The following is a 25,806-nucleotide window of genomic DNA, read 5'->3' as shown; positions in this document are numbered from 1 at the left end:
ACAATCAGAATCAAGCATTGGTACTGGTCTTGCTTTGCATCTTTTTTATCTTAATTTTTATGCAGGGCGATTGCAATCTTTTTATCATGAATTTCAATAAAATACCTTGTACAGCAACTCATGTAATTATAAACAGAATCAGATGCTTTCACAAGGACAAACAGTAGAGGGCACACTGCGTTTTGCTGGGCGGAAATAACCGCAACCAAACGTCACAGCACAACGGTATTCTAAGCTCGCCCTTTGTTGCCCGACGTGATCGTCCATTTTACCAAGTGGGAATCATACAGGGTGCAGTACTTCAGGTTAAGTGCCAATAACTGACTAGTTTTCTGTTGTCTGCGGCAGCGTTCCTAGATAATCGTGGTAGTCAACTCACGTTTCCTCGTTTTCAAAAGAATTTAGCTATAACGGTTTTCTAATCTGCCAGACATGTCTCGGGACCGATTCAGAAATCGCGGAGGATTCCAGCAACGAGGCCGAGGTGGCGGTGGAGCAGGAATGCGAGGTGGAATGGGAAATCCAAATTTTCGAAGTCAAAACAGTCAACTGCATAACTTTCAAAACCGTGGACCCCAGATGAGTACTGCTTTTAAGCCCACTCAGGTAAATCAACCAAACCAAGGCACACCGCAGAAGCTAGAAGGAGCTAACGTTACTGCAAAGCCCGAAGTTAAGTCGCCACCACAGCAAGGCCCTGGCCTTCCACAGAACAAGGGCCCTGTACAACAGCAACAGCAGCAGCAGCAACAACCGCAGCAGCAGCAGCAACAACCGCAGCAGCAGCAACAACCGCAGCAGCAGCAACAACCGCAGCAGCAACAACAACCGCAGCAGCAGCAACAACAGCAGCAACAACAACAACCGCAGCAACAACAGCAGCAAATTGTTAGCTCGGGTCCGCCGAAGATGCAGTCGCCGCCACCAAAAAATGTTAATGTAAAGCAGGAATCTACAACCCCACAGAATCAACCCAGAAAAAATCAACAAAAACCAGGAATTGGAAACGGCCAAAAACCAACCTCTTCAACAATCAGTGAAGCCAAATTACCACAGGTCGAACGCGTGGCCATGTTACAGCCCCAGGTAAGACGAACAGTTTTTAACATGTATTTTAATCTTAAACCTGGTTGAGATATCAAGAATTATGACAGCTCAGTAACGTTATCCGAATTGGCTTTGTTATGAAAATAAGCTCTGAGTCGGCCTTCTACGCAATATAATGTGCAGCCATTTTGTTGTCCACAGCAGCCTATCCACGCTTGCTAGCTAACAAGTAGGCAACGTTAGCTATCGATATAACGTTAGCTAGAAAATATGATATTCAGGCGAATTGTATAGCTAGTAGTTTTTCCACATAAGATGTCTGTTTGTTTGTTTATTCTTAGCCTGTGTTTTGAAGTAAGATCAATGCCTGGTCGTTTCCATAGAAGCATAATTTTGCCTCGCGATCTTTTTTCATCCCTCCATTTTGCGTGCATCTTCACTAGTTAACCTAACGCTAGGTTAGCTAGCTCTAACTGCCTAGCCAGTAATCTAACCTAGCAAGATGTAATTGCTAATAATAATACTGGCTCTGCTTTGTTTATATAGAACGTATAATGGGTTTTTTGTGTGTAGTGCATCATTTCAAACATTTTCAATTGTCTTTATTCGACATCACCGATTTGTTGTCTGTACTACATAAAACCTAATCAACATTGGTACTTTTGTTCGGACTACGTACTAGCTAGTTCCCGCAGGCTAAAGTTGCAGTCCATGTTTTAATTCAGGAATTGAAGGCTACGTTGTCCTTGCTGCGCAAGCCTGGTGAGAAAACGTACACTCAACGATGCAGGTTGTTTATTGGCAATCTGCCCAATGATATCACTGAAGACGAATTCAGAAAGTTGTTTGCAAAGTATGGGGAGCCTAGCGAGATATTCATCAATCAAGGCAAGGGCTTTGGTTTCATCAGACTGGTAAGGCTCCCTCTTAATCTTTACTTGTATAAGTAGGTTCCAAGGTTTCAAACTAAGAGAAGCTAAAATGAATGCAATTATTTTCTTCAGGAGTCACGGGCTTTAGCAGAGATAGCAAAAGCTGAACTGGATGATGTACCCATGAAAGGCAGGCCACTTCGAGTTCGCTTTGCTACCCACTCTGCTGCACTGTCTGTGCGCAACCTGTCCCCCTTTGTCTCTAATGAGCTTCTCGAGGAGGCGTTCTCTCAGTTTGGACTGGTCGAGAGGGCAGTGGTCATTGTAGATGACCGTGGCCGCTCGACTGGAAAAGGCATTGTTGAGTTTGCTACCAAACCTGCAGCACGAAAGGCGCTTGATCGCTGTAATGATGGCGTGTTCCTGCTCACATCGTAAGATTCCTTAAATCCTGCATTAGTGTTTTTAATACTAAAATTAATACATGCTACCTTTCTATACATGTTGATTTGTTTTAATTCTCACGTCCAGCAGATCACCACGTCCAATTGTTGTGGAGCTGCTGGAGCAGTATGATGATGAAGATGGTCTGCCAGAGAAACTTGCTCAGAAGAACCCAAATTATCAAAAGTGAGTGAATGTAAATGTATCTCTTTCTTTTTCTTTTTTTGTTCTGTTAGAATATTATATGCCATGGCTTCAAATACCTTTAAAAATCACACTTGGGCTGATTTACTTGTATAAGTACCATTTCACTGCGAGTTATACTGTGTATGACTATGTATGTATGTTGAACTTGATTTGGTGTGACATCTTAGTTCTTTGGTCAGTGTTGAGTGAATGAATTTTGGTAAACAGAAGGACAACAGTTTCTGCCTTTTGCACATTTGGTGGAATTATGAAGTGTTTTGCAGACTTACCTAGAGTTTGTTTTACTGTATGTTTGTGTTCTTGATTTATAGAGAGAGGGAGCAGCCTCCACGTTTTGCTCGACCTGGCACCTTTGAGTTTGAATACTCTCAGCGATGGAAGTCCCTTGATGAAATGGAAAAACAGCAGAGGCAGCAAGTGGAGAAGAACATCCGTGAGGCCCGTGAGAAGCTAGAGGCAGAGATGGAGGATGCCTATCACGAGCATCAAGCTAATATGCTTCGACAGGGCAAGTATTTAGCTGTGTTAGAGCTTGGTTTTGGACATTAATGCTAATATGCAAATCATGATTTCCTTGTTTTTCGCAGATCTTCTTAGGCGGCAAGAAGAACTGCGTCGCATGGAAGAGATGCATAATCAAGAAATGCAAAAACGCAAAGAGATGCAGCTTAGGTAAATCTGAAATCACTTACCACATTTTACATTTTTTCCTTCTGTTCTTTTTTTTTTTTTTTTTTAAGAATGTATCGCTAGATGTCTTGAGGACCGACACTATATGACTCTTGCCAATAGCCAGAATACTGAATAGTAATTTGTAATATTTTGTCCGGAAGGCAAGAAGAGGAACGCCGTAGACGGGAGGAGGAAATGATGCGGCAGAGAGAAATGGAGGAGCAGATGAGGCGCAAACGTGAGGAGTCCTATAGGATGGCTGGCTTCATGGACAATGTAGGTGCCATACTTACAAGACCTGTTACATTTATTTAGGTATTTTTTCTCGCTTCCTTCATTGTATTTGGAAATGTCAGATCCATGTTTCTTTGTTTTACACTGACTTTCCGAATTACTCAGTTCTACCTTTTTGTGTAGAGGGACAGAGAGATGAGGATGAATCCTGGTGGAGGCCTTGGATTGGCAGGTCAGTTTGTTTGTTTGTTTGTTTTGTACGCTGCTATAAGCAGTTGTAGTTGCATCAGTTGTTTTGATGCTAAATGCTTCAGTTCTTTTGTCAATTTTTTAAATAAATAAAGGTATGCTTATGTTTTTGGTTGATTGTCCATATTTATGTTCAGTTGAAAACTGTTTACAGCATACTGTTTAGTGTTTTTTAATGAACCGCTACATATTACAAAATGTGTAAGTCATATGAAGCCCAAAGACATGACGTTTTCTGTTTTATTAGATATGCCTTTTGGCTCACCAAACCAAAAGTTTCAGTTGGCTGGAATGAACTTTGATGGTCATCAGGGAATGGCTGGACCAGCACCAGGGGGCATGGTGCCCAACGAAATGGTAACGTATCCCATGGTGGCACTGAGCAAGTGGTAGAGTGTGTTGAGTGATGCTTGATGTGACTGTTGGGCAAGTTTGGCCTTGAGAATTGAGAGGATTTGATTGCTCATCTCCTGAGATCGTTTATAGATTGGATTGTAAAGTTGCACTGAGGTGTTTTGTTCAGAGTGGGTTATTCCGTAACCTGTTGTTGGATAGTATCTTTGTTCCATATCCTTGGTGCATAGGCTAGTCTTGGGCTAATGTGTGCCCCCCCCCCCCCACCTCCCATCCATCATGCTCAGCCTCCACACCTTTTATTTATGTCCTGTCTGAAGTGAAGACAGACATTGTTTTATTTGCAGATATGGCAGTCTTAGAATTTTTGTAACTATTTCCCAAAAAAAAACTCAACTCTTGTTGGACCTTATAACAAAATGCATACTTGTACTTGGGAAAATGTTGGCATACTTGTAATGACTGGTTCATGATTGTTGCCTCTTGTATGAGGTTGGCAAACCATTTAATAGTTCTTTTTGTAATTGAGGCACTACGGGGATTTAGTGCACAGAAGTGAAATTTGATTCATTTTAGTTTTTTCCTCTTCCCATGTAATTTGAGAGAGTAATATTTTATAGTTTAAGTTTTTGGATGAGCTGAGCTTTTGGATGAGCTGATTTGTTTGCAGTCCTTTTGGAGATAATGTTGGTTACAGATGGTTTCAGACCCTGCATTTTAAATTCACACTGGCTTAGTACTTTGGCTTTTATTTACATTTCTAAATCTCTAAATTACTAGAGATGTCAATTATTCTGACTATTTAAAAATCTATTTCTTTATTTGCTTGTTTGTAGTCTAAGAAAATTAGTTGGAATTCTTGGGGTAGGTATTAGCTTTAGTTTATGTTGTCTATACATTTTAATACAGTTGCTATTAGACCTCAGTTATGTTTATCACCACCTTGAATACCCAGGGAACATTTTTTAAAATATTAACATGTTTGTATGACACTATCGGAGAACTAGTCTGGACACGGTCCTAGTATTCCAGTAAGCACACTTGATTCAAATTCACAACCTTTTACTATACTCAACCTGAGCTCAATTTAATGTCAAAAGGAGTGAGAATCAGAGCAACCATATATTTACAGACCTTGTGATGCAAATAATTCTGAAGTTCAGGTGGCTGATAAATCTCTCTAACGGGTGCTGAGAGAACATTGTGTTTTTGTTTTCATTCTGAATGAAAATTAAACTAGGTTTAGACACATGGACATAAATATTGATGCACAATGAAAAAATGACCGCATTTACTACAAAATAACTTGCCTTAGCACTGACTGCCTTTGAATTTCCTTTTAGTTAATGTCTGTGTAACACGTGTTTTTAATATATTTAGAATTAACATTGTGTTACATAAGATACCCAGATTTATGCAAGACTGTATGATGTATATCAGTATGTGAAGCAGTATGTGAAGCACCCCAAAGACACTAATTCTAAACATTTGCTAAAGATTTTGCTTGCTAAATAGCTTTCACTCACTAGATATATTGCTCAGATCTCAACAGGATGAGAAAGTGAGAGGTTTGTGAGAAGCGAGTTTTCTGATTGAGAGTAATCCTAAAGTTCTGACAAAATAAACATTTACTGGACATTGTGTGCTGAGAAGCGCAGGACTAACTAGAAAGAAAACAGATTTAGGTTCCCTTGGTCTTCAACAAATGACAAAAATTTAGCTGTCTAGTACTGAGCATAGTGAATTTTCAACATGTGCATAAACTCAGCCCAGCCTATATGGTAAAAGCTGTTGGCATAACCATGTTGAAGTTAATATTGCCAAAACAGAATACACAGTCCTAGCGTTTATAGTAGGGTTGGAAAAAATTCAGAAGTGATGAATGGCAATTACAACATGTACAGAGTTCTGCTTATTTTTTTTGTAAACTTTATTATCCAGTCATTTGACCTGCAATGTTTTAATGAAAATCCATGCCATTTTGGTGAATTATTGTGGTCCTGAGAACATACTGTTATTTTCTAAGTCTTAGGCTCTGGTTAGAGTATGACTAAAGCAGCTTGTTAATCACAAGCAGTTTTCATACTCTATATATCTGCACAGGGATGCAGATTCCAAAAACTAAGCTTTCAAGAGGATACCCTGAAACATTAGGTCATGCAAGTTCAGCATATAATAAACCTAGTCAGTGCTGTTTCTGCATAGTTTACTTTTTTTGATTGCCTCAGATGACAATAGCTGTAAAATCCATTTGTAGCATTTCAGTGTTTTAACCTGACATCAAGGCTTTACAATTATGCCATATTTTGTCCTATTAGAATTTTTTCATTCATATTATAGAAAAGGGTGTTCATAGTAAAATCAGTTCATTTTGCCAGTGTGCATATAATAATAGTAATAATAGTAATATTGTATTTGCATGTACTCAGAACATAAATCTTGTTTTGAAAATGTCAGGAGAATCTCCCACAATTCTCTAATAGCACATACATGTACCTTGTGGTGAGAAAAAGGCAGTACATATTTTTTTCCAACCTGAAGGAAATTGTATTTCAAATATAGTAATGTTTGCCACTGTAACGAAGTAATTAAACAAAAAAATTGTTGAACTTTTAGTAGGCCAAAATAAAGAATATGGCTTCATTAGTTTGTTACTTACCAGCCGCTACAAGAGCAAAGTGGGTTGTTGCGGTGTCATGGTTCGGGTTTGGTACAGTGTTTGCGTGAATGGTGGCTTCACTATTGACTTTCTCAAAATGCCGAAAACACATTTGTCATCTATTTCTGTCTACTCGGTAACTGTAGTTTTTTTTTCTTGCATCATTGGTTCTCATCCTTTTTGTATCCAGTAACGTGGGTTGGAGGGGGTTCATGCACCCCTGCCTCTGGATTTCCCCAAATCACACTGCATCAATCTCCTTTACCTTCACAGGCACTCAGACAGCATGGCAACCCCTTTGGCTGAGTAATCCACTACATAAATGTTACATTGGTATTGCTCCTACAAGTTCTAGCATGTTGAGCTTCATCATTTTTGATGGCTGTTTAGCATACAGGAGAACATGGCATTGCTCTCCATAATTATCCAAAATGAACAAAAATAGCTGCACACAACTGTTCTAGACAGACTTTAGGTAGATGTGCTTTTCCTCAGTCTTTTCAGCATATTACAAAAAATATGGTAAATATTGACAAAATTGATAGTTCTTATCAAAATATGATAAATGATAGTAGACATGGGCTGATATACTTTTCCACAGTTTGCCTGTGACCCATTAAAAATTCTCACCACTCCCAGTTTTGTGAACCAGTTTGAAAAGTCTTAAGCATCATAACCTACACCTCTCAGAGAAGCACTGAATAATTTAAATCTCAGATTTGCTTGTAAATTCTTAATTGGAAATTATCTTAAGTCCATGCAACCCAAGTGCTAACTGTATAAACAGCACAAGTCAAATTACAGCCATAGGCTATTTGGTGCATTTAGCTAGACCTATTCATGTCCTAATGTTCTGGCACAATTTATAGCTGTTTGGCCAATCAGTAGCTATTTTGACATTAATTTATAAGCACACAATATAAAATGTCATTCTTCATGTTCTCAGTTGAGTGCAGGACATAGTTTAATTATGCTGTGAAGTTGGTATGGTAAGTTTCAGACCATAACATCCGTAAAAATTGCTTTTACCTACCCCCTTTACACCTAACTCCTATAGTGACTAGGTTAGTTTTAGTAATAATTATTAAAAAGAAGCACATCAACTTGAGCTTCAAATAAGCTGTCTCTTCATTAGATCAATTAAAAGCAGTGCATACTCATTTAATTATTTTAAATTTTTTAAATTAAGTAATCCTCCAAAAATGGTAAAGGAAATGTCAGTAGATAACATGGATGTCCATTAAAGGAATTCCAACTGTTAAGATTCCCCTACCAAAGTTTAGTAGTTGTCACTGTTTAGCAAAATTTCACCGAGCTCTCTTCACTGTAGTACACACTTCTTTAAAGGATTTCTTGACCAATTGTGAGACTAAATGAAATTTATACTTGGCTATGATTATCTTTGCCAAAATTAAAGAATGTTATATTGTGCATTCCCAGGTTTAAAACTGAGTTTGCATCAGAACTGTCATTTGCATGCTTACCTCTAACTTGCATTCACTGCTTTGGTTAAAATTTGAAATGTCCGTCAGAAAACACGGGCTACGTTCACATTACCAGGCTAAAGTTTTTCAAATCTGATTTTTTTGCCTTAATGTGAGGCAATTCTAATTTTTCCCACAGCTGTGTGGACATAGAATACCATTATTTTCCAATCAGATTTGAATCAGTTTGTATGTAGTCCTATATCAAATGCATATCCAATTCATGCACTTAACACTGTCACCAGCCAGCATCAGCAGTGATGACAGTCAGTGGGAAAACAGAAAAAGCCACTAGCATGTCCATTTTGTCTGATTTAATACCACGAGTTGTCTCACAAATATGATATATTGGTGTTGGTGATTGATGTGCACACACGTGCCATTTCGGAGGGCAGATGTGTTCCCATTACAGACACATACAGATCACTTGCAAAAATGAATGTTGACTGTCAAGATAGGCAAATTGGATTCAAGCAAAAATCCTTATTGAATAATGAGGCTTGTAATGTGAACGTAACCTCTAACAGTACTGATTTATAATTGTGTAGAAACATTTGACTTTAATGGGGTTATGTTCACTTCTAGTAGTTGACTTCTGAGTTTTCTTTATTAGCATATTTTCCACCCTAGCTGTGTACTGCTCAAATGCAACAGCCTTGGCAGGATGTGTGCTGGGTAAAAACTATTGTTCATGGGAGAATGTGGCCAAGGGTGAACTCACCCAATTATCTGTGCTGGTTGGATGGCTTTTATAGCTTGGTGTAAATACTTTAAATGGCAAAATATAACCTTACTTGGGTGATTTCCCTTTATGAAAGCCATGTAAGAACTTCACCAGTTCAAACAGTGAGTTTTATTTTATCAAAATAAGGAAGTCAGTTTTTCACTTCACTCATGTGTTTTCTATACTGTATGCTAGTAAGCTTATCAACAGTAACTGTTCTTACATAATTGCATTGTCAGGGTTATGTAAGGCTTTGAGTTTTACAGAATATTTTAAGTGATTTAAATGTGACTGGCCTATATGTTTGGGGCCTTGGAATTGCATCACAACTGGATGCATTTTAAAATAGTCATAAAACGGCACTTGAGGGCAAAATGCAATCATACGTTTCATATTTGAGCTGCACTATGCAAAGCTCAAATGCCAAAACCTGATTTTGACTTCAGTGTATTTTAAATAAAAGCTGCAGATAAAATAAAAGCTGCAGCCATGGCAGCCTTTTAAATTATATAAGAAGCAAAACTGTCAACTACACTTTTTTTCTGATGCAGATACCTTCCATTGGCCTTTTAAGATTAGTGCCCTAGAATGGATTAGATCAGGAAAAAAATAATATATATTTATTTAATATTGTAAAGCTGTTCTGCCATCTGATTCAAAGTGGCTGTATAATGTTGGGTTAAACAGTTTGCTGCCTTCATGTGGTTGCTTTAGTTCCGCCTTTGCTGAATATTATAGTAGTATTTTGCTAACAAATACATTACCCTCTCTTCCTTTTTCTATGTTACCTGTGGCACCTGTGGATCTGCGTATTGGAACTGTTTCATCGAATGTTTCCCTTGGATCCCCACTTTAATGCACTTGGCTCAAAATATGAACTTATGGAACTTATGGCTATGTTGTCCTCAATCCCTGCCCATGGACACAAACAAAACCCACATTTCCTCTGCCAAATGCTTTACATCGTATGAAAACTGGTCTCTCTAGCGCAATGAGCGTTTCCCTCAAGGTGGCCCTGGAGGTCCAAGGGGCATGGGTCCTGGCAGTTCAGGATTTGGCAGGGTCCGTGAGGAGTTCGAAGGACCTGCCAAAAAGCCACGCTTCTGATCTGGCACTTTTATATAGCAGAGTTTGTGTCGATTCCCAGGGGTTCTGGGGTCTCAATGTATTTAAGTTTAAAATATTTCTTTGCAGTTTAGCCTAAAGACCGATCTTTTCTGTGGCAACATTTTTTTTTCTCGTAATTTTGTGTATTGAAAGTAGATTGAAGTAGTGAGCATCTTAGCAGGAGTGAACTCTTGTTCAGCATATCCCATGTAATCTCCATTCCTACTTATCATGCAATGTTACTTGTTATGGTTAATCTTGTAAGTTGTTCTGATATTTCTATGGCTGTGTTCTGTGCCACTCAACATTTTGAAGTAATCCATGTAAATTTACAATAAAGACTACAATTGGTTCTTCGAACTCCATATAAGTATTTTTGGCACAGTGTTTGACTCAATCCTAAAAATTATCCAGGTTCATTTGAGGAAGCCTTGCTTCCAAGTCTTAAGGGTGCATGGGGTGTAGAGAGAAATTAATCCACATTTAATTTGATCTGGCATGAATGTTTTAGAGAGGACATGTTATTGAGACATTTTTTTGGAGTAACTCCTTTTGATGGAATCCATTTTCTTTGTTTTTTTTTTGTTTTTTTTTTAATGTTGCATTGGCATTTTACAAAATTGCCTTTGCTATGTTGACATTAGTTCACCAGCATGGCATTCATGTCACTTAGACACTCCTGTATATGGCTTCAAGATAATTTAAGGGAAGATATTAGGTTGATTTTTTTTTTTTTTTTTAATTTGTTTATTTATTTATTTATTTATAGATTTATTTATTTATTTTACATTTTTTAACTACACAATTGAAAATGGATTCCAAATTGCAGTAGGTAAGTTTGAAGGAAGTTAAAGGTATCAGTGATTCTAATTCCCTTTTTCTTATCCCTCCCTAACTTTTTATAACTAAGTATGGGAAATATGTGTCGTGTAACACACCGACTGTCTTGTTCAATTGGCTTTAACTAACATGAAGAGAAATTTTCTAGACACAAAGTTTAAAAATATGTATGGATTACATATGGGTGGTTTAATTCAGAATGTTATAATAATGATGGCACAGTATGATCCATGTGAAGTGGAATACCTGGGGGGCAGTTGTCCATCCAAAGTTAACTAACAGGAATTTGAAGTACTTTAAGATTTTTTTCATTTTTTGGCACCAGGACGGTGGAGATTGGATCAGTACCATCAACTCCATTGTAAAATTGTGCTACCTTCAGACTTTCCAGAGGTCAGAACTACTGGAATCAGGGCTAGCTTTAACATTTAATGTGGCAACCAGTATAACATTGGTCCTATGACAGAAGGCTTGCATTAGAGGTCTGTTTCACTTGAATAGCTTGAGCTAAATAATTCCTGAAGAAAATATAGCATTGCTATTGTGTGTTGTGTTGGTCTTTTGTATATCTTTTCCTTTAACAGGTCACGCTTCTCAAGTTGCTTGGACATCGGAACTTTGTGTTGGATTTTACCTAAACACCCTTGATCAACAATGTTGTGCCTTGATTAGCAGTAGTGATAAAATTCCAGAAAGGTGTTCTCCATAAGTGGCTTGCTTCCAGAACTATCATAAAGTTTGCATACACTTTTGGGAGAATCTCAGTACTGAGGAAAGCAGGTTTTTACAAAGCTTGAAAGTAAACTGTCAACAGATTACTTGCATTTCTAAAGTATGCTTCTAAATTTAGAATATTGACACATGGATATAACAAGCTGTCTGTTATTTTTCATTCTAGGCAGCAGTGCAAACTATTATGTGCCATTAGTTAAATATGTAAAGTTTGTCATAGTAGTGGAACATTAATACTAAAAATGCTCCTTAACCAAATTGAGGAGCACATCTAGCATTCTAACCACAAGCTAGTTATTATACTAACATTTTTGGTTGCGAACATTCAGCAAATACTTTTAGGGTTCCTTCAGAGATTAATTTAATTCCGTGGTTTTGGAAAATAATTGACCACTATACCTTATTTGTTCTTTGCTAGATTTATTTATTTTAAATATAGCTTGATTATTTGTTGGCAGTTTTTGCAGGGCTAGGTGTATTATGCAGGATTTGCTCCCTTTGACCTGCAGTAAAATATTAATTTGCTTTATAATTTTTCTTCACTAGTGTCATTTTGACAGTAGAGCTTATTATATGAAGAGCTTATTACTGTCATTAATTTAGAGCTGGTATTCTAAATGCAGACATTATAAAATATCTTAAATTAACACAAAATTAGATTTAAGAATAATCTTATTTTGATGGGTGATTTCCCTGAATTACCTCTGTGCAATGTCACAATATTTTAAACCTATATTCAATTCTATTGGTTATTCAGTAATTCATTTTGAAGCCAATTTCTGATGTTCAGAAGGTGATGCCAACATGCTGGCATTAATTTGCACTAGAGGAGGGGGGAAAGTGAGACAATTCCAAGACTGTATGAAAACAAAATAACATTAAAGAAATTTTGATTATACAAACTGTTTTTGAATTGGTGGTGGAGCATTGAGAATTTTGCCTGTAACAAGCTGATGATTTATAATTGGAACATGTGTCTACTACTACCGAGTAGGTGGATAACATGTCGAAGAGAAAACGTTGAAGTATCTTGGAGAAATTTTTCCACTTGTTGACCCAATTGGGGATGATGTAATATTGTGGAAGGTACAACAAAGCTAATGTTACTACTTTTGTGAAGGTTTTGTGCATGTTTTCTCTAACATGCCTAACCTCTAATGCAATGATTCACAATGAAAAAGATAATTAACCAATTCCTGCAGGGGAGACAAATCCTGTAGTGTAATGTTAGCTAGCATTGGTAATTCAACCCTTGTTGTCTGTACTCAGTTTAACAAAATTTACACACAACTTCTTTTTTGATGTCTGATTAGTTTATGAAGGAGTTAAAGGATATCATGTCTAAGATTTGGCTAAGTATATTGCCTCAAACGTTGGTTCGCAAACAATGCGATTTAGGAGCACCCACCAGCTTGGTTCTTGCAATCAACATAGATTTAATAAATGTTAAAAACTGCCTCTTTTTCAGCTGTTGGAATGGATACATTAGACAACTCATGCTTACTGTTTTGATTCAACATCTGATTCTCAGTAACTGCGTTTATGGTGCAACACAGTCGTTCATGCTGAAGCAGAAATTCGAATATGGTAGTGCCCTTCTTCAGTACAAAATGTCAGTAACATATGTCTGAAACCCATGAGCACCATCTATTTTTTTCTCCCTTTGATTCAACTTGAAACAGTTGGCGCTGACCATTGACTATTCCTGAACAATAGACTGACTGATTTTGTTTTTTGCCCGGCTGACCACAATTGCAACAATGGTTGACACATTGGAGGAAGCCTGTTTTGAAACCATGCCCGTCCTTACAACGATACTCCAATAGGTTACAATAATTTACAGTGGACCTTTTTGGACAAATTTACCATAGACTTTTTTTTGTCTTTTGGCAATGCCATGAATAACAGCTGCACTGCAGAAAACTGACCTCTGTACCTGCAGAACATTTTAGTAAACTGCTGCAAAGTGCAACTGTAAATCTTTACATGCTGCATCAACATTTATTTGTGGGGTGTATGAAAATCTTCATTATACTGTCAGTATTGTGAACATGAATGCAAAAGCTACATCAGCTGTAAAGAAAAGCGAAGCACATTGTGAAAGAAAGGAGGAAAATACTTAGCCTTTGCAGGATAGTTTGACTTTTAAATAAGCAGTTAATGATCAAGATTTACATGCCGTAGGCCTTTAAAAATGGATGCAGCTCCTTGAGCACTGTTGCAGATCTAATTTCTGCACACACAGATCTATACTCAGAAACAACAAACAGCTGACAGACCTTTTGTATATACCATTAAACTTGCCCGTAATTTTATCAGAATAGACAAAACATTCTCGTGACTTAAGACTTGCGTATTTGTAGTCACCATCAGAAAGAGTAGTCAACAGAATAATAATAATAATAATGTAATCAATCAATAATTTAAAAATTATAATTTGTATGCAACCAGTATGATGAATGTAATCCCCAGCAATGTAGGACAGAATAAAAATTATTTGACAAGTTGGCAACAGTTCCTGTAAATTCATATATCCATCGAATTACACCATCATGTACATGGTGTAATTTGATCAATATGATTTTTCTTCCCTTTTCTTTTTTTTTTTATCCCTAACAGCTCAGCTTGATGGTTCTCATTCATTATTTCACTCTGCTTTTTTTAATATTAGAAATACCGCAACCATTTGTGTTTTTGCCAGATACATAGTGCTATTAATTGAACATTATGAGCTTTCTGTTATCAAGGCTCTATGTGAAGTAAAATTTTCTTTAAATGATGCTGGGCATTATTAAATGTAAGCTCTAATTACTGACATCAATATTTAAACTGCAATTCTGACACATGTTTTGCATAATCTACTTCACAAGCAAATAAATAAAAGGTGTAATTTATGCCACTGTTTCACCTAGTAAAACCCAGATCAGGGTTGGACCCAGATCAGGTGACCCTGTGTAGTTTATAGTTTAAATACAAGGCTTAAGTGACACACATTATGTCCTGTCACTGTAAAAATTTGAGATTTATTGGTTCAGTAGTTGGTGAAATGTGTGTATTCTGGAGGGAAGCGTACAACGACAGTCGCAGCAGCGTTCAAGTCACCAATGGTACTGTTGACAATGGACAGTTGTAAACGATGATCAAATGTAAGTACTTTTGCTTTTCCAGAAGTTTATTCAAGCTAACAATTTTACATTTCAGACTATGCATGTTGGAATTATTTTTTTGTTTGTTTTTGTTTGTTTGTTTGTTTTTGCTTCAATATTGTTAGCAGCTATGGTTCTGACATGAGAAACATGAAAGAACTTCACCACTGACCACAGAGCTTGCACCATATATTTTTAAATAATAGGCTCTTTCACAGAATTCATGGTGTTCATTTAATTCATTTGAATTCACATCTATTACTTCAGGATTACCTTCACAGTCTTAATAAAGACTGCTGTGATGTTTTCATATTTGGCCATCAACTGTGGGATTTTTGTTAATTTGTTTATTTGTTTTTGTGGGGATTTTTGTTTTATTTTTCTACTTTATTAGTTTATCTACCTGGTCATATTATATAGGATTCATCAGCATTCATCAGTTAAAGGACATAGATTATCCATAAACATAATCTTTTACCTTCAAAATACAATGGGCCTCATGCAAGAACCATTGGTATGAACATTAAAACAAATTTTTGGATTGCACGTTCAAGTCATCTTAGCCAGTTTTCTCTTACTTAGAATATTTTCTTAGACACAAACAAATTAATGCTGTAAACTGCGTGGACTATATCCTGAAATTTGAGTTTGAGTAATTAAAACCTGATGTTTTCCCTTGGCAGTCTAAACCAGGAACATTCATCTGCTAAGACTTTGTGGGCTATTATGAGACACATGGTTTTGTATTAAAATGCATTTTATTTAATAGTTCTTTATATTGACATTGAGAATCTCTGTCCATCTTCCCTACCCATGCCTATGATGTATGACACTCTTGTTAGGCTTTCCTTTGGTCCCTTCTTGTTTGTCATGTACCACCTTGCTTTGTCATGGTGTTTAAATTAAAATTAATCATCTTTATATCTCTAATCGCATGGACCTTAAGTGACCGCATAAGCAATACAAGTTGTTGGTTCTCGTTCTTTGGAATCAGCAGCTCTTAATTCTGCTATTAATATTTACTGAGCAGTATGAATTACTGATCTCTAAAGGCAAGAATATTAGCTTTTTACCCTCATACAGCATTTTATGAATGACTCCTCTGAACAAATGGGGCAGAACACTTAAGATGTTTTTCAGCTGTCAAAAAAAAGGCCAAAGTGATTCATAATTTTTATCAATGTGCACCTTTCTATGAGCAGATCATATACAGAAATTACCAGTGTTTGCTGAATCGGACATGAAATGTCTGACACCATGCAAACAAAAAAAAGAATTTTAGTAGTCCGTGTACAAAAATGTTCTTGCATAAGGTCCAATGACTTTTGCTCAACCCTATATATAGGCTCATGTCACCAAGGTTGAAATGTCAGGGAAAGAACTATAACTAGTATTGCCGCATTGAACGATCCAGTTATATCCAATTGGATAAACTCAAGTTCCGCCATTTATCATGTCCCACCTGAATATCCTGTCTCTCCTTGAAAATATCGTGTCACGGTAAGAAAAATACATTTCATCATTTCTGTTTTATGTTGTCTTGAAGACAGCTCCCTATTGCTTTCAGCAAGACACAACCTGTAATGAGCAAACTGCAAAATGCTAGTTTTCTTTGAGACACACAGACTTACAGCTACAGTTGTATACCGTGGCCTGGAATACAATGTGTAAGATGGTATTGGTGTGTACAGTTTACTGAAAGCCATCTTCCATGATAGATCAGTTCTGATGATGGTAACCCTAGTCTACATTCTGGGTATGCGTGTATGTGTCCAGTACTAAATATTGTTTGCTGATAATAACTGGGCATGCCATATTTTCTGGGATCAATTCCAAACCTATTTATTGGAAGAAAAGGTGAAAATTATTATTTTTATTTACTTAATGTGTAGAGTGTACAAGTTTATAATGTAAAGAGTTTAACTGTATAAAGATTTGATTCAAATCACAATTGTCATTCCTAGTTAACTGCAAGCAGTCAGGCCAGGCTGTTAACTTCATTTCCATTGAGTTTTCCTATCATTCTGGCTAGATATTTATTATTTTTAATTTATTTAGTTCAGTTACACATACAATATCACAAAGCAGCTTTTCAGAAATTTGTGTACTGAGCACAGTGTGAGAATGGAAATATAAGTAAGCATGCCAGGAGTGACTGTGGCAACAAAAACCACCAAGATGGCCTGAGGACTAAAGCTTGAGAGGAGTCAGTCTCAAAAGGTGAACACTCACTAGGTGGCACCAGCTTAAGGAATTTTGATATGAAACATGTGTATTGGTATGGAAAATATAGAACTAATCTGAGGAACTCTCAAAAAGCAATGGATACATCAATATCAATCAAAAGGGGGCTTCCACTAATCAGCATACGGTCCTACAAAAGTCCCCTTTCGCTTGTCAACCAGGGGTGTGCTGCAGCATAATAACCTGGTAGATATTAATTAACTTGAGTGGCTTTGGCACACATGCTGTTTTAGCAAAATGTTAAGGGCTAGTCTATTATAGTTGTAGCATAGGTTCTTGAAAGCTTACTGGGAAAAACAGCAGAGTAATAAAAGTATTCTCTGCTGCGTTTGGTTTTACAGAACATTATTTTGCATTATATACATATTTCTAGTTAAGGTATCTTGAATTTCTGAACATGTTAAAATGTTCACCTTGCTGCATTTTAGTTTGTTGAGCTCTCAGTTCCAGCTACAAAGCCTAACCAAACAGTAGCTGTGATTCCTAATTTGGAATTTAACACCATTTAGCAATGAGATATCTGCATTCATAGTTTGCCTCTTGATGATCTTATCAGACATGTTTGATTGTGACACTTTATACACCCTGGAATGCATAAAGTGCATCAGTTGAGGTTTGCTTAATTGGTGAGCCCCACTTTTCCATCGCTTCAAATTGCTCATTCAAGTTAAACTTGAATGTGTGTTCATGTTAATGCTACTATCTGAGAAACTTAATATATTTCAAAGCTGCAAAACACCTTATGTAATTTATTCGTTACTGTATTTATGCATGACATGCCTTTAGTGCTTACATCACAGTTCCCACTACATTCTTTCCAGAAAAATTCAATGTTATATATATTCCCTTAATGACACCCTAAGACCATAGTTTATTAAACAGATAAATTGGCTGTTTGGAATATTTGTTTGGGTTTCTTTAAGCTTTGCAATCGGTCCCCATCCATCATCTTTTGTAAACTTTTCGTGGACACAAAATTATTAAATAAATCCTTATCTATTGAAATAAGTGTGTAGGTTGTTGAAACGGCCAATCATTAACATGGAACAAAAGCCACACGCTTGGATTCCTTATTATAAATTTTCTATAAACGTGCTAAAACAAATTGGCTAATGGCTTGGTGACCCAAAGGTTCTAGAGATAAACCCAACTTAACTCACTGACATTTTTATTGAAGCTTACCTAGCCAATTAGCATCCATATAATCACAACAATTTTATCTGAAATACCTTTCATATTATTTAAAATTATGAGCATACAGAATGCATTATGCATTCTTGTATGAAAACCATGCTGTTAAAACCACCATTAGGTGGCAATGAACATGAGGGATCATTTCATACATCTGTACAGCTGATTTCCAAGACTGTTTAAACTTGACTGCAAGCTTGACGACAAACTCGTCCAAGAGAATCTCGCCCTTGCCCGTTCTGAAGACTCGATCCATCTTTGAGGAGCGCGTGTCTCTGTGTTTGTAATGTGTATGGAGTGGATGTTGGTGCTGTAGCTAAGCAGTAGCGGCCAGTATCCAGCTTGTCCCGCTCCACAGTTGTGACTCCAGCAGTTGGTTACAGTGAGGATGGGTAGTTCTGCAGATCAGTGGACAGTTGAGCCTGGACTTGTTTACATCAAGAGGTTTGCTTGCATATCGTCAGAGAAGGTAAGTGAACATGTCTTTCGTTCAATGATGACAAAACATGCAGGGCTGCTTTCGCTCCCTGATACACCATATATGTTGATGTTTACTGGGGCTCTGGCATCACACTTCTGTAAATGGATTCACAGTGCAGAATTTGTCTATTTTTGTTGCGGACTAGAGAACATTTTACATTCCTCTGTGGACCACTGGTCTGCAATTGTCCATTTTTCTTGTACTGCAACAGAAGTGCTCTGTAAACAGATGCTAAACTTTTTGTGGATGACGGGGATGGGTTGGTATTGTGTGGACTTGTTTGAAAGTAAAGTGCAAAAGCCTTAGAAAAGCTTATCACAATATCATTGAAATATTTCCTGCAAACGTTTTTTGGGGGTGGGGGGAACAGAATTGAGTGTGTTGTAAATGTAAAGTCTTGGTTTAGATTCATTTTTCAGGGTATTGTTCATGGAGGTGTTCTAAACATGTGTATGACTTCAGCTTTTATGGACCCTTTATGTGCCATAAAGCTGTCTCAACATCTATAATAAAGATTTTGTAGCCCTTTTATTTCCTACCTATCATTGCACATAAGTGCACTTAACATATCAGACTCAGTGAGCCATAATGTGTATTAATATCATTGCATTCTGAAGTACATATTAATGGCTATTGTGTTCTAAAATTCTTATTTTCTCTTGTGCAGTTGAAACGCCAAGGGTTGCTGGCCTTAGCTTTAAAAGATAGTTTGCTCTGTTGTGTAACTTTTGATATTCTTATAGAGGATACTGAAAAAACATGAGTTGTGAAGATGAAGTAGTGGTTCCTTTTCATCTTAAGTAATCTAGGAATCTAAGTTAATTTTGTATTGGCATGTCAATGAAAATGAAGAACTTTCTCAAGGTAGTGAGCTTGCACTGTACAGTTACAATAATGAACCGAACCTTTGCCTTTCTGTGGAAACAGGATAAACTTCAGGCTGGCAAAATTAGGTCAGGCTGGCTGGGGTTGGGGTCTCATTCCTGGATATTTCTGTGGTGGAAACCTATGTGTTATACTAAAGCTGAAATTGTGCATATATAATATGCAAATAGAAAATGAATCATATAAAAAATATAAAGTAAACAAAACATTTTAAATGTCAAGTTTACAATATCATTCCCCAGACAACAAATTAACATTAATTTTTCTACTTTTGTATACATGTTGAAAATGGGGACCCATTTAATCAAATACAAATTTTGTATTTTTTTTACCCATTACCTCAGGCATCACTGTGAATCTGTTTTAGATGCTTTCAACTCCTAACTGTGATGAGTCTCTTAATATTCCTCAGCTAATGCAGTAGAGTTTTTAGTAGCTTTTTTGTTTGGTAAATTATTAATTGTGCATTTATCAATCTACTGGGCAAACTTGAAATATGGTCTCTTCTGTCCTACTGTAATAGAATCTAGGTTAAATGGTAGCTTGACCCTGAAACCAACTAGTTTTGTTTCAGTCAACAAACTATTACCATCATGTCAGTAACTCTTTGACAGTTCCTTTTGCTGGTTGGCTGCATTGTATGGTTTCATTGTGACTTTCTTGTGTGAGAACCCATTCATCATAAAAACCCACAACATAGCATTCAGTAGTTGCCTTATGCATTTTACTATATACATCTTGGTGTAAAATGTGCCTGAACCTGAAAGACAAGTTTTTGGTGCTTTTGTGTCTGTGTTGAAGGTGGTGCCTGGAGCATTTGAAGTACTTGACGAGTGTCATAATTGTCCAGGGGTGGGTTGGTGTGTGTGTGTGTGTGTGTGTGTGTGTGTGTGTGTGTCTGTTTATCTGCACTGTGATCCATTTTTTTTCATTCTCCCAGTCTCTGACTGCGGTTAGTTGGCTTGGCTTTACTTAATCTTCTGGGAGTGTGATGCCAGAATTCCCCCCTTTACCTAATGGCTGTCTGCGGAGCGGCAGACTTTTCTGCAACTCTTCAGGATCCTACACTCCTAGATACCCAGCATTGGAAACGAGGTGATATTGTCTACATAGAGATAAGCGTCATGACGTGGCTTTTAATGGACTATCCATTGAGCATCTTAGCTTCATTCTCAATTTCTTTTTAGGACTTGATGGACTTGAGAACATTTTTTGTATTTATTTAACCAGCACACACTAGACATTCAAAATGTGACTTGTCTCCATATGTAACTATGCACACATTCAACTCACTTCTTGAATGATTGAATGTAGATGTCAGTCAGGGTGCAGCTGTGGACTTTTTTACAAGTCTTTGTTTTATTTTTAAAGGGTCCAACTGGAATAACTGCTTGTCTGTTGTTTACCATTTAATTCCACTATTTATTGACAGTGTTTCCCCCCCCAGATTGGGCCCCATCTTTATCTGCATTAGCCTAGTCAGTCATCAGTCAGTAGGAAATCAGAGGACCATGTGTGCATTTAGTTTTTGCTTTGTTGCTCACTGTCTGTCTCTCTCACTGCAGGAACCTCAAGTGATTGAGGGAGGCTGAGTGACATCTTTTGAAATATGGTAAGTAACAAACTAAAATTGATGTCCTTTCTTTTAAAGCAGTCACAGAGCTCAAGCCCATATAAAACCTGAAAAGTATATTTAAAAAAAAAAAGTCATAATCTAAACTGTTAATGTTCATATCCCTGCCATATGCATGTGGTTGACAACTTACAATGACTGAAAGATGAGCACAGTGAATTCTTGGTTTTTATCTGAAGCAAGTGTGGCTTTTTTTTTTGAGACTGTATTGGATGATCTCAAGATGTGTTTTAATAATAAAGCAACATTTTCTGCTCGAACCTAGCCCATCGAATAAATTTGCAGTCGATGCATGGATACCCCTTTTAGGCCTTAAAGACATAATATGGAACAAGACAGCAACAGACTGCAGGTCAGTAGATGAATGGTTTCCTTACTGTTGTTTCAAATTCAGGTTTATTTGTCGTGTGCACAGGGTTACAGTTGTACACTGACATTCTTGCACATATAGGCAGAGGTCAATTAGTTGGGTGCATTGTGCAAATATAAAAGTAATAACGCAGACACCAGCAAATAATAAATGAACATAATAATATTAATACAGTAAAGAATATGACACTGTGCAATGATCAAACGTTCATAGTAAACACCAAATATTTTGCAGTGACTCTTAAGTTGCTATAGTAGTAGGTTACTAGACATGGCAGATTGCTGAAATAGTACCCCTCATGGTATAATTAACTTGAAATGTCCTAGTATTTTAGCCTAAGCTGGATTTAGAGCCTTGCTCAGGGGCCAAACAGTAGCAACTTGGCAGTACTGGGGCTTCAACTGGTAACCTTCTGAGTACTAGTGGAGTGCCTTTACCACCTACCTTTGTTACTACTCAATTTTAAAAATTACTACTCAATTTTAAAAAAGTATGAAATCATCCCAAAAATAGCCAACCACTGCATCCTTAAATATGTTGCATCAAATGTTTACTTATACAGATTGTTAACCCATGGATTGTGTTTTGTTTTTCCTTTTTAGGTCCAGTGTCAAAGCTCATCAGGCAGTTGGAGTATACAGATGCATGTGTGTGACCACAAAACCTGAGCACTTGAACAGAATGGCTCTTTTGTGGATATTTTACTTTTTTACAATCATCTGGGTGTGGGGGTTTTATTGTTTGTTTGTTTTTTGTTTTTGTTTGTTTGCATACTATTGTGTGGTTTTTGCTTAATTACGTGAACATCTCAATCTCAAAGTTGAAGCTTTCATTTAGTTCCCTAAAGGCAGACAAAGAAAAACATGTACTTACGAAATTGTGTTCCCATCTCGAAACCAACATTTTAAGTCTATCAAGTTGTAATGTAACACAGACAGGCCTATCTGGCTCTTGAGAGCATCTGGAATCAGGTCTATAGCCAAGTAAATTCAGCAGTATGTTTTCTGCATCACTGTTGTTGCTCACTGACTTGGTCATCAGTTTTGTCACTGATACAGCATAGAGGCCAGGAACCTGTACACTGATAGCACTGATGATTTTGAATCTGATAGGTGTTTGACCTGCATTGTTCAATGGCTAGCTGTAGAGCTTCTATAATACTCACTTTTTTCTTTATTCACTGGTATATGAAATAAATAAAACTGAAATGTTTCATACATTTGTATTAATTTCTTTAACATTTTGCTTGCTTACAATTCTAGAGGTAAATGTCTTAGTACCTATGAAAAATGTCTTGGCGACATCTAAATATACATCTTGTATGAGTATGAGAGCACTGACTCAATTGCGCAGCTTAACATAAATGTGAACTTGCCATGGTCATACAAGTCATCTTACATATAAATCTAAAAGCAGATTAGCTTGCTGGCAGTCTTAATAGACCACTCCATCAAATTGAGCTTCGTCCAGAGGTTTGCTTCAAAAAATAAACCAAGACGGTTCATGTGTGTGTTTAGAAAACCTTATTTACCTTCCTCACCTAAAAGATTCAAAGATTCATTCATTTTGTGATATGGATGTAGCTTATGCACACTGAAAATTTAGGATTTCATGAATTAAAAGGTAATATTTTTCAAGAAAAGGTACATTTGGAAGTGGTCACACAACTGTAATGAACTGTTGTAACGAGTGCCAGAGGGTGCGGAACAGGAGCGCAGGCTCCCTCGACTTTGTGAAACATTTAATAACATAAAAGACAATAATGGCACTCATACATAAACACACGACGCTAACAATAAAGACCAACATTAACACAGGCTAGACAAACATGGATACTAACATTGTACTCAGATGCTAATAAACAATGACCAACATTGAGGCACGCACTGACAGGGGATTAAATAGACTGACAAACACTTAAGGATAAACCCTGTACAGCTGTGTGTCATCACGGGGGTGTGGCTACAAACAAGTAAACCCCCCTGCACGCAGCATCGTAATTTGTTGTGGGAGGTTGTTCTCAAAGGTCTATGAAACTATAATAAAAAAGTCTAAAAAGTTATGTCTGTGACATCTGGCTGCCCAGTGGTTGTAAGCTGACCTGGGGAAGCAGGAAAAGGAGATGGTAGAGTTGCGAAGCATGTGACCAATGGACTGACTTTTGCATCTTTCATGAAGATGTCATTAGTCATTTATGGCTATTGTTGGACATGTGCATCTCTAAAGGGGAGCACAGTCTTTCTGACAGCAGTGTTTAGACATGAGTGGAGCCAGAGGCTCTTTTAAAATGAGCTCTGCTGAGCTGAAGCAGCAGCAAGCAATTCAGAGAAGTTGTGCCCTGAGTCGAACATATCTGCTCTCCAGCTCCATGATTCCTCTGCCCAGTGGCCCAAGTATCGGGGAAGGTCTGAAATTTCCATCACTTCCTACATATCACTGGACTTCCATGGTGCCACTCAGGTAAGCCAGTACCTAGTGCTTAAAAATATATGAAATCAAAAATAATGTAACAATATTTGAAAAAACTTACTTAAGATGAATATGGTCAAACAATCGAGCAAATGAAAGATTTATTTATTTATTTTGGAGATTATAAAGAATTATTGTTTCCTACTTTTCTACTTTTACTTATAGTAAGAGGTTATCATTGCATATTAGAGGCAGCCTTATCTACCCTTGAAACCAATCGATTATACTGGCTCAAGGTCAGACTAAACAGTGACTTTCACTAAAACCCAACAATTCAGCTTCACATTTGTTACCCAGTAACTGACCACAAAGCCTTCAGATTTCTGCACTTCTGTTTCCAATAGGTTGAGTATATATTATTTGTGTACATCATTTATTTGAAAGTATATAAGAATTTGCAACAATCGTGTTTTATGATTGTAAAGCACACCTCTTTTGTTAGTGGTATTTTGTATTTGTACGTGTCCCAGTTGTTTGCAAATAGTGTGCAGTATAGTGACATAAAATAGTGCAGTATGCTACCAAAATAGAAGATGGAGAAATCATTAAAATGTTAATATCAAATATACAGAATTTGCATATTTCTTTCCATAGGATTTTCAGGTAAATACATTGTATGCTATTTCACTCTCCAGGTTCTGTCAGCTCTTCTGTCAAAACTATTGCCAGTTTATGTAACACATATACATTATTTTAGTTTTCTTTGTCTCTTAGTCCTCTTTTGTCCTTTGAAAACCCCCAGCATCACAGAGGCCTCCATTTTCACCCCAGGCCAACAGGTGTTGTTTCAGGAATTTTCCCAAAATCGCCCTTCTCCTTGGAAGCACAACTCATCTCTTCCTCTTTGCAAGTCTTTTAAAAACACTGAAGAGCCATCAGAGATCCAACATACTATTTATACTCACTTTTCACACCCTCTGAGACCCATTCCAAAGAAAGGTCAGCCCATTGCTCCAACTCAGAGACTTACTATTGGACAATGTGATGGACTGCAACCTTTGGTGAAGCGGCACTGCCAGCTTCCACATGAGGAGACTTTATCTGTCAGAGGGACACACTGTCTTCCCAGCCGGCCTTTATCCACCACAGCCACACCAGCAGCTCGAATACAGCTACACATCTTTTTACCTGTTGAGGGGACTGAAGAGGAAGAAGATGGAGACAGTAAATCAGCTGATGACGATTTTATGGATGACACAGACAACAAAGCCACCAAGCTTTGGCACCAACAAAGGGAAAGGAAGACACCTCAGCCTCAGCAATAAATCCACATAATGGCCTAAGTCAATTTTACATGCCATGGCTTTTCCACTGTGTTATTCCCCAGCTATCTATTTCATAAATAAAGATGAACTGAGTCATTTGATGAGCATTGATAAGAGCTCTGGCTCAGTTAACCAGATTAAATACGTTTTTCTTTGCATGTCTAATCGAAATCTTTATTTTTTATAAAATGTAATGTGTGTGTGTGTGTATATAATTTTCTATGATAACGTCAGAAAAAGAGGTCAGAGATGTGTCATTCAAACAAAGACAGGTACTGTGTATCAGTTGTCTTGGACAAACTGAAGCACTGAACGATACGAGTATAAATGATAAGTAATAATACAAATAGTCTAATTTATTTTATTAATCATTTTAAATTTGTCATATTGTGGCTAACTGGACACAAAAAATGTAATTACAATAACCGTAATTAGCAAATATTTATATTATACTGCGTAATGCACGATTTATTGCCTACCAGTAAAAGAAAGATCAG

The 25,806-nt window shown here is 37.1% G+C and overlaps 1 protein-coding gene across 6 annotated transcripts; it reads left to right on the top strand.

The window, feature by feature from the left end:
• Positions 1–240: 240 nt before the first annotated feature.
• Positions 241–22,792, top strand: sfpq (splicing factor proline/glutamine-rich). Of its 6 annotated transcripts, none has more exons than XM_081702899.1 (13): positions 241–1,086; positions 1,773–1,961; positions 2,052–2,353; positions 2,451–2,549; positions 2,882–3,078; positions 3,158–3,242; positions 3,404–3,518; positions 3,660–3,708; positions 3,973–4,082; positions 20,513–20,667; positions 21,138–21,184; positions 21,471–21,557; positions 22,178–22,792. In XM_081702899.1, exons 1-10 carry the CDS (start codon positions 433–435, stop codon positions 20,546–20,548), a joined length of 1,836 nt encoding a protein of 611 aa, XP_081559025.1. In that variant the 5' UTR covers positions 241–432; the 3' UTR covers positions 20,549–20,667; positions 21,138–21,184; positions 21,471–21,557; positions 22,178–22,792. The 6 variants fall into 6 exon arrangements, with proteins under 6 accessions (XP_081559025.1, XP_081559029.1, XP_081559022.1 ...); XM_081702892.1 differs by having other exon boundaries at positions 242–1,086; positions 9,934–20,667; XM_081702903.1 differs by lacking the exon at positions 20,513–20,667.
• The last annotated feature ends 3,014 nt before the right edge of the window (positions 22,793–25,806 follow it).

Source organism: Electrophorus electricus, chromosome 2 (assembly GCF_041902795.1).
Source record: "Electrophorus electricus isolate QZ-2024a chromosome 2, ASM4190279v1, whole genome shotgun sequence".
NCBI classification, from domain to species: domain Eukaryota; kingdom Metazoa; phylum Chordata; class Actinopteri; order Gymnotiformes; family Gymnotidae; genus Electrophorus; species Electrophorus electricus.
Note: the sequence above shows the minus strand (reverse complement) of the source record. Positions and strands in the feature narration are given on the sequence as shown.

Bases quoted from the DNA above. Each gene is read 5' to 3' on its own strand.
- sfpq (XM_081702892.1), top strand. From the start codon at position 433: ATGTCTCGGGACCGATTCAGAAATCGCGGAGGATTCCAGCAACGAGGC. The intron at 2,550-2,881 runs GTGAGTGAATGT...CTTGATTTATAG, and splicing joins AAGAACCCAAATTATCAAAA to AGAGAGGGAGCAGCCTCCAC. The intron at 3,243-3,403 runs GTAAATCTGAAA...TTTGTCCGGAAG, and splicing joins CGCAAAGAGATGCAGCTTAG to GCAAGAAGAGGAACGCCGTA.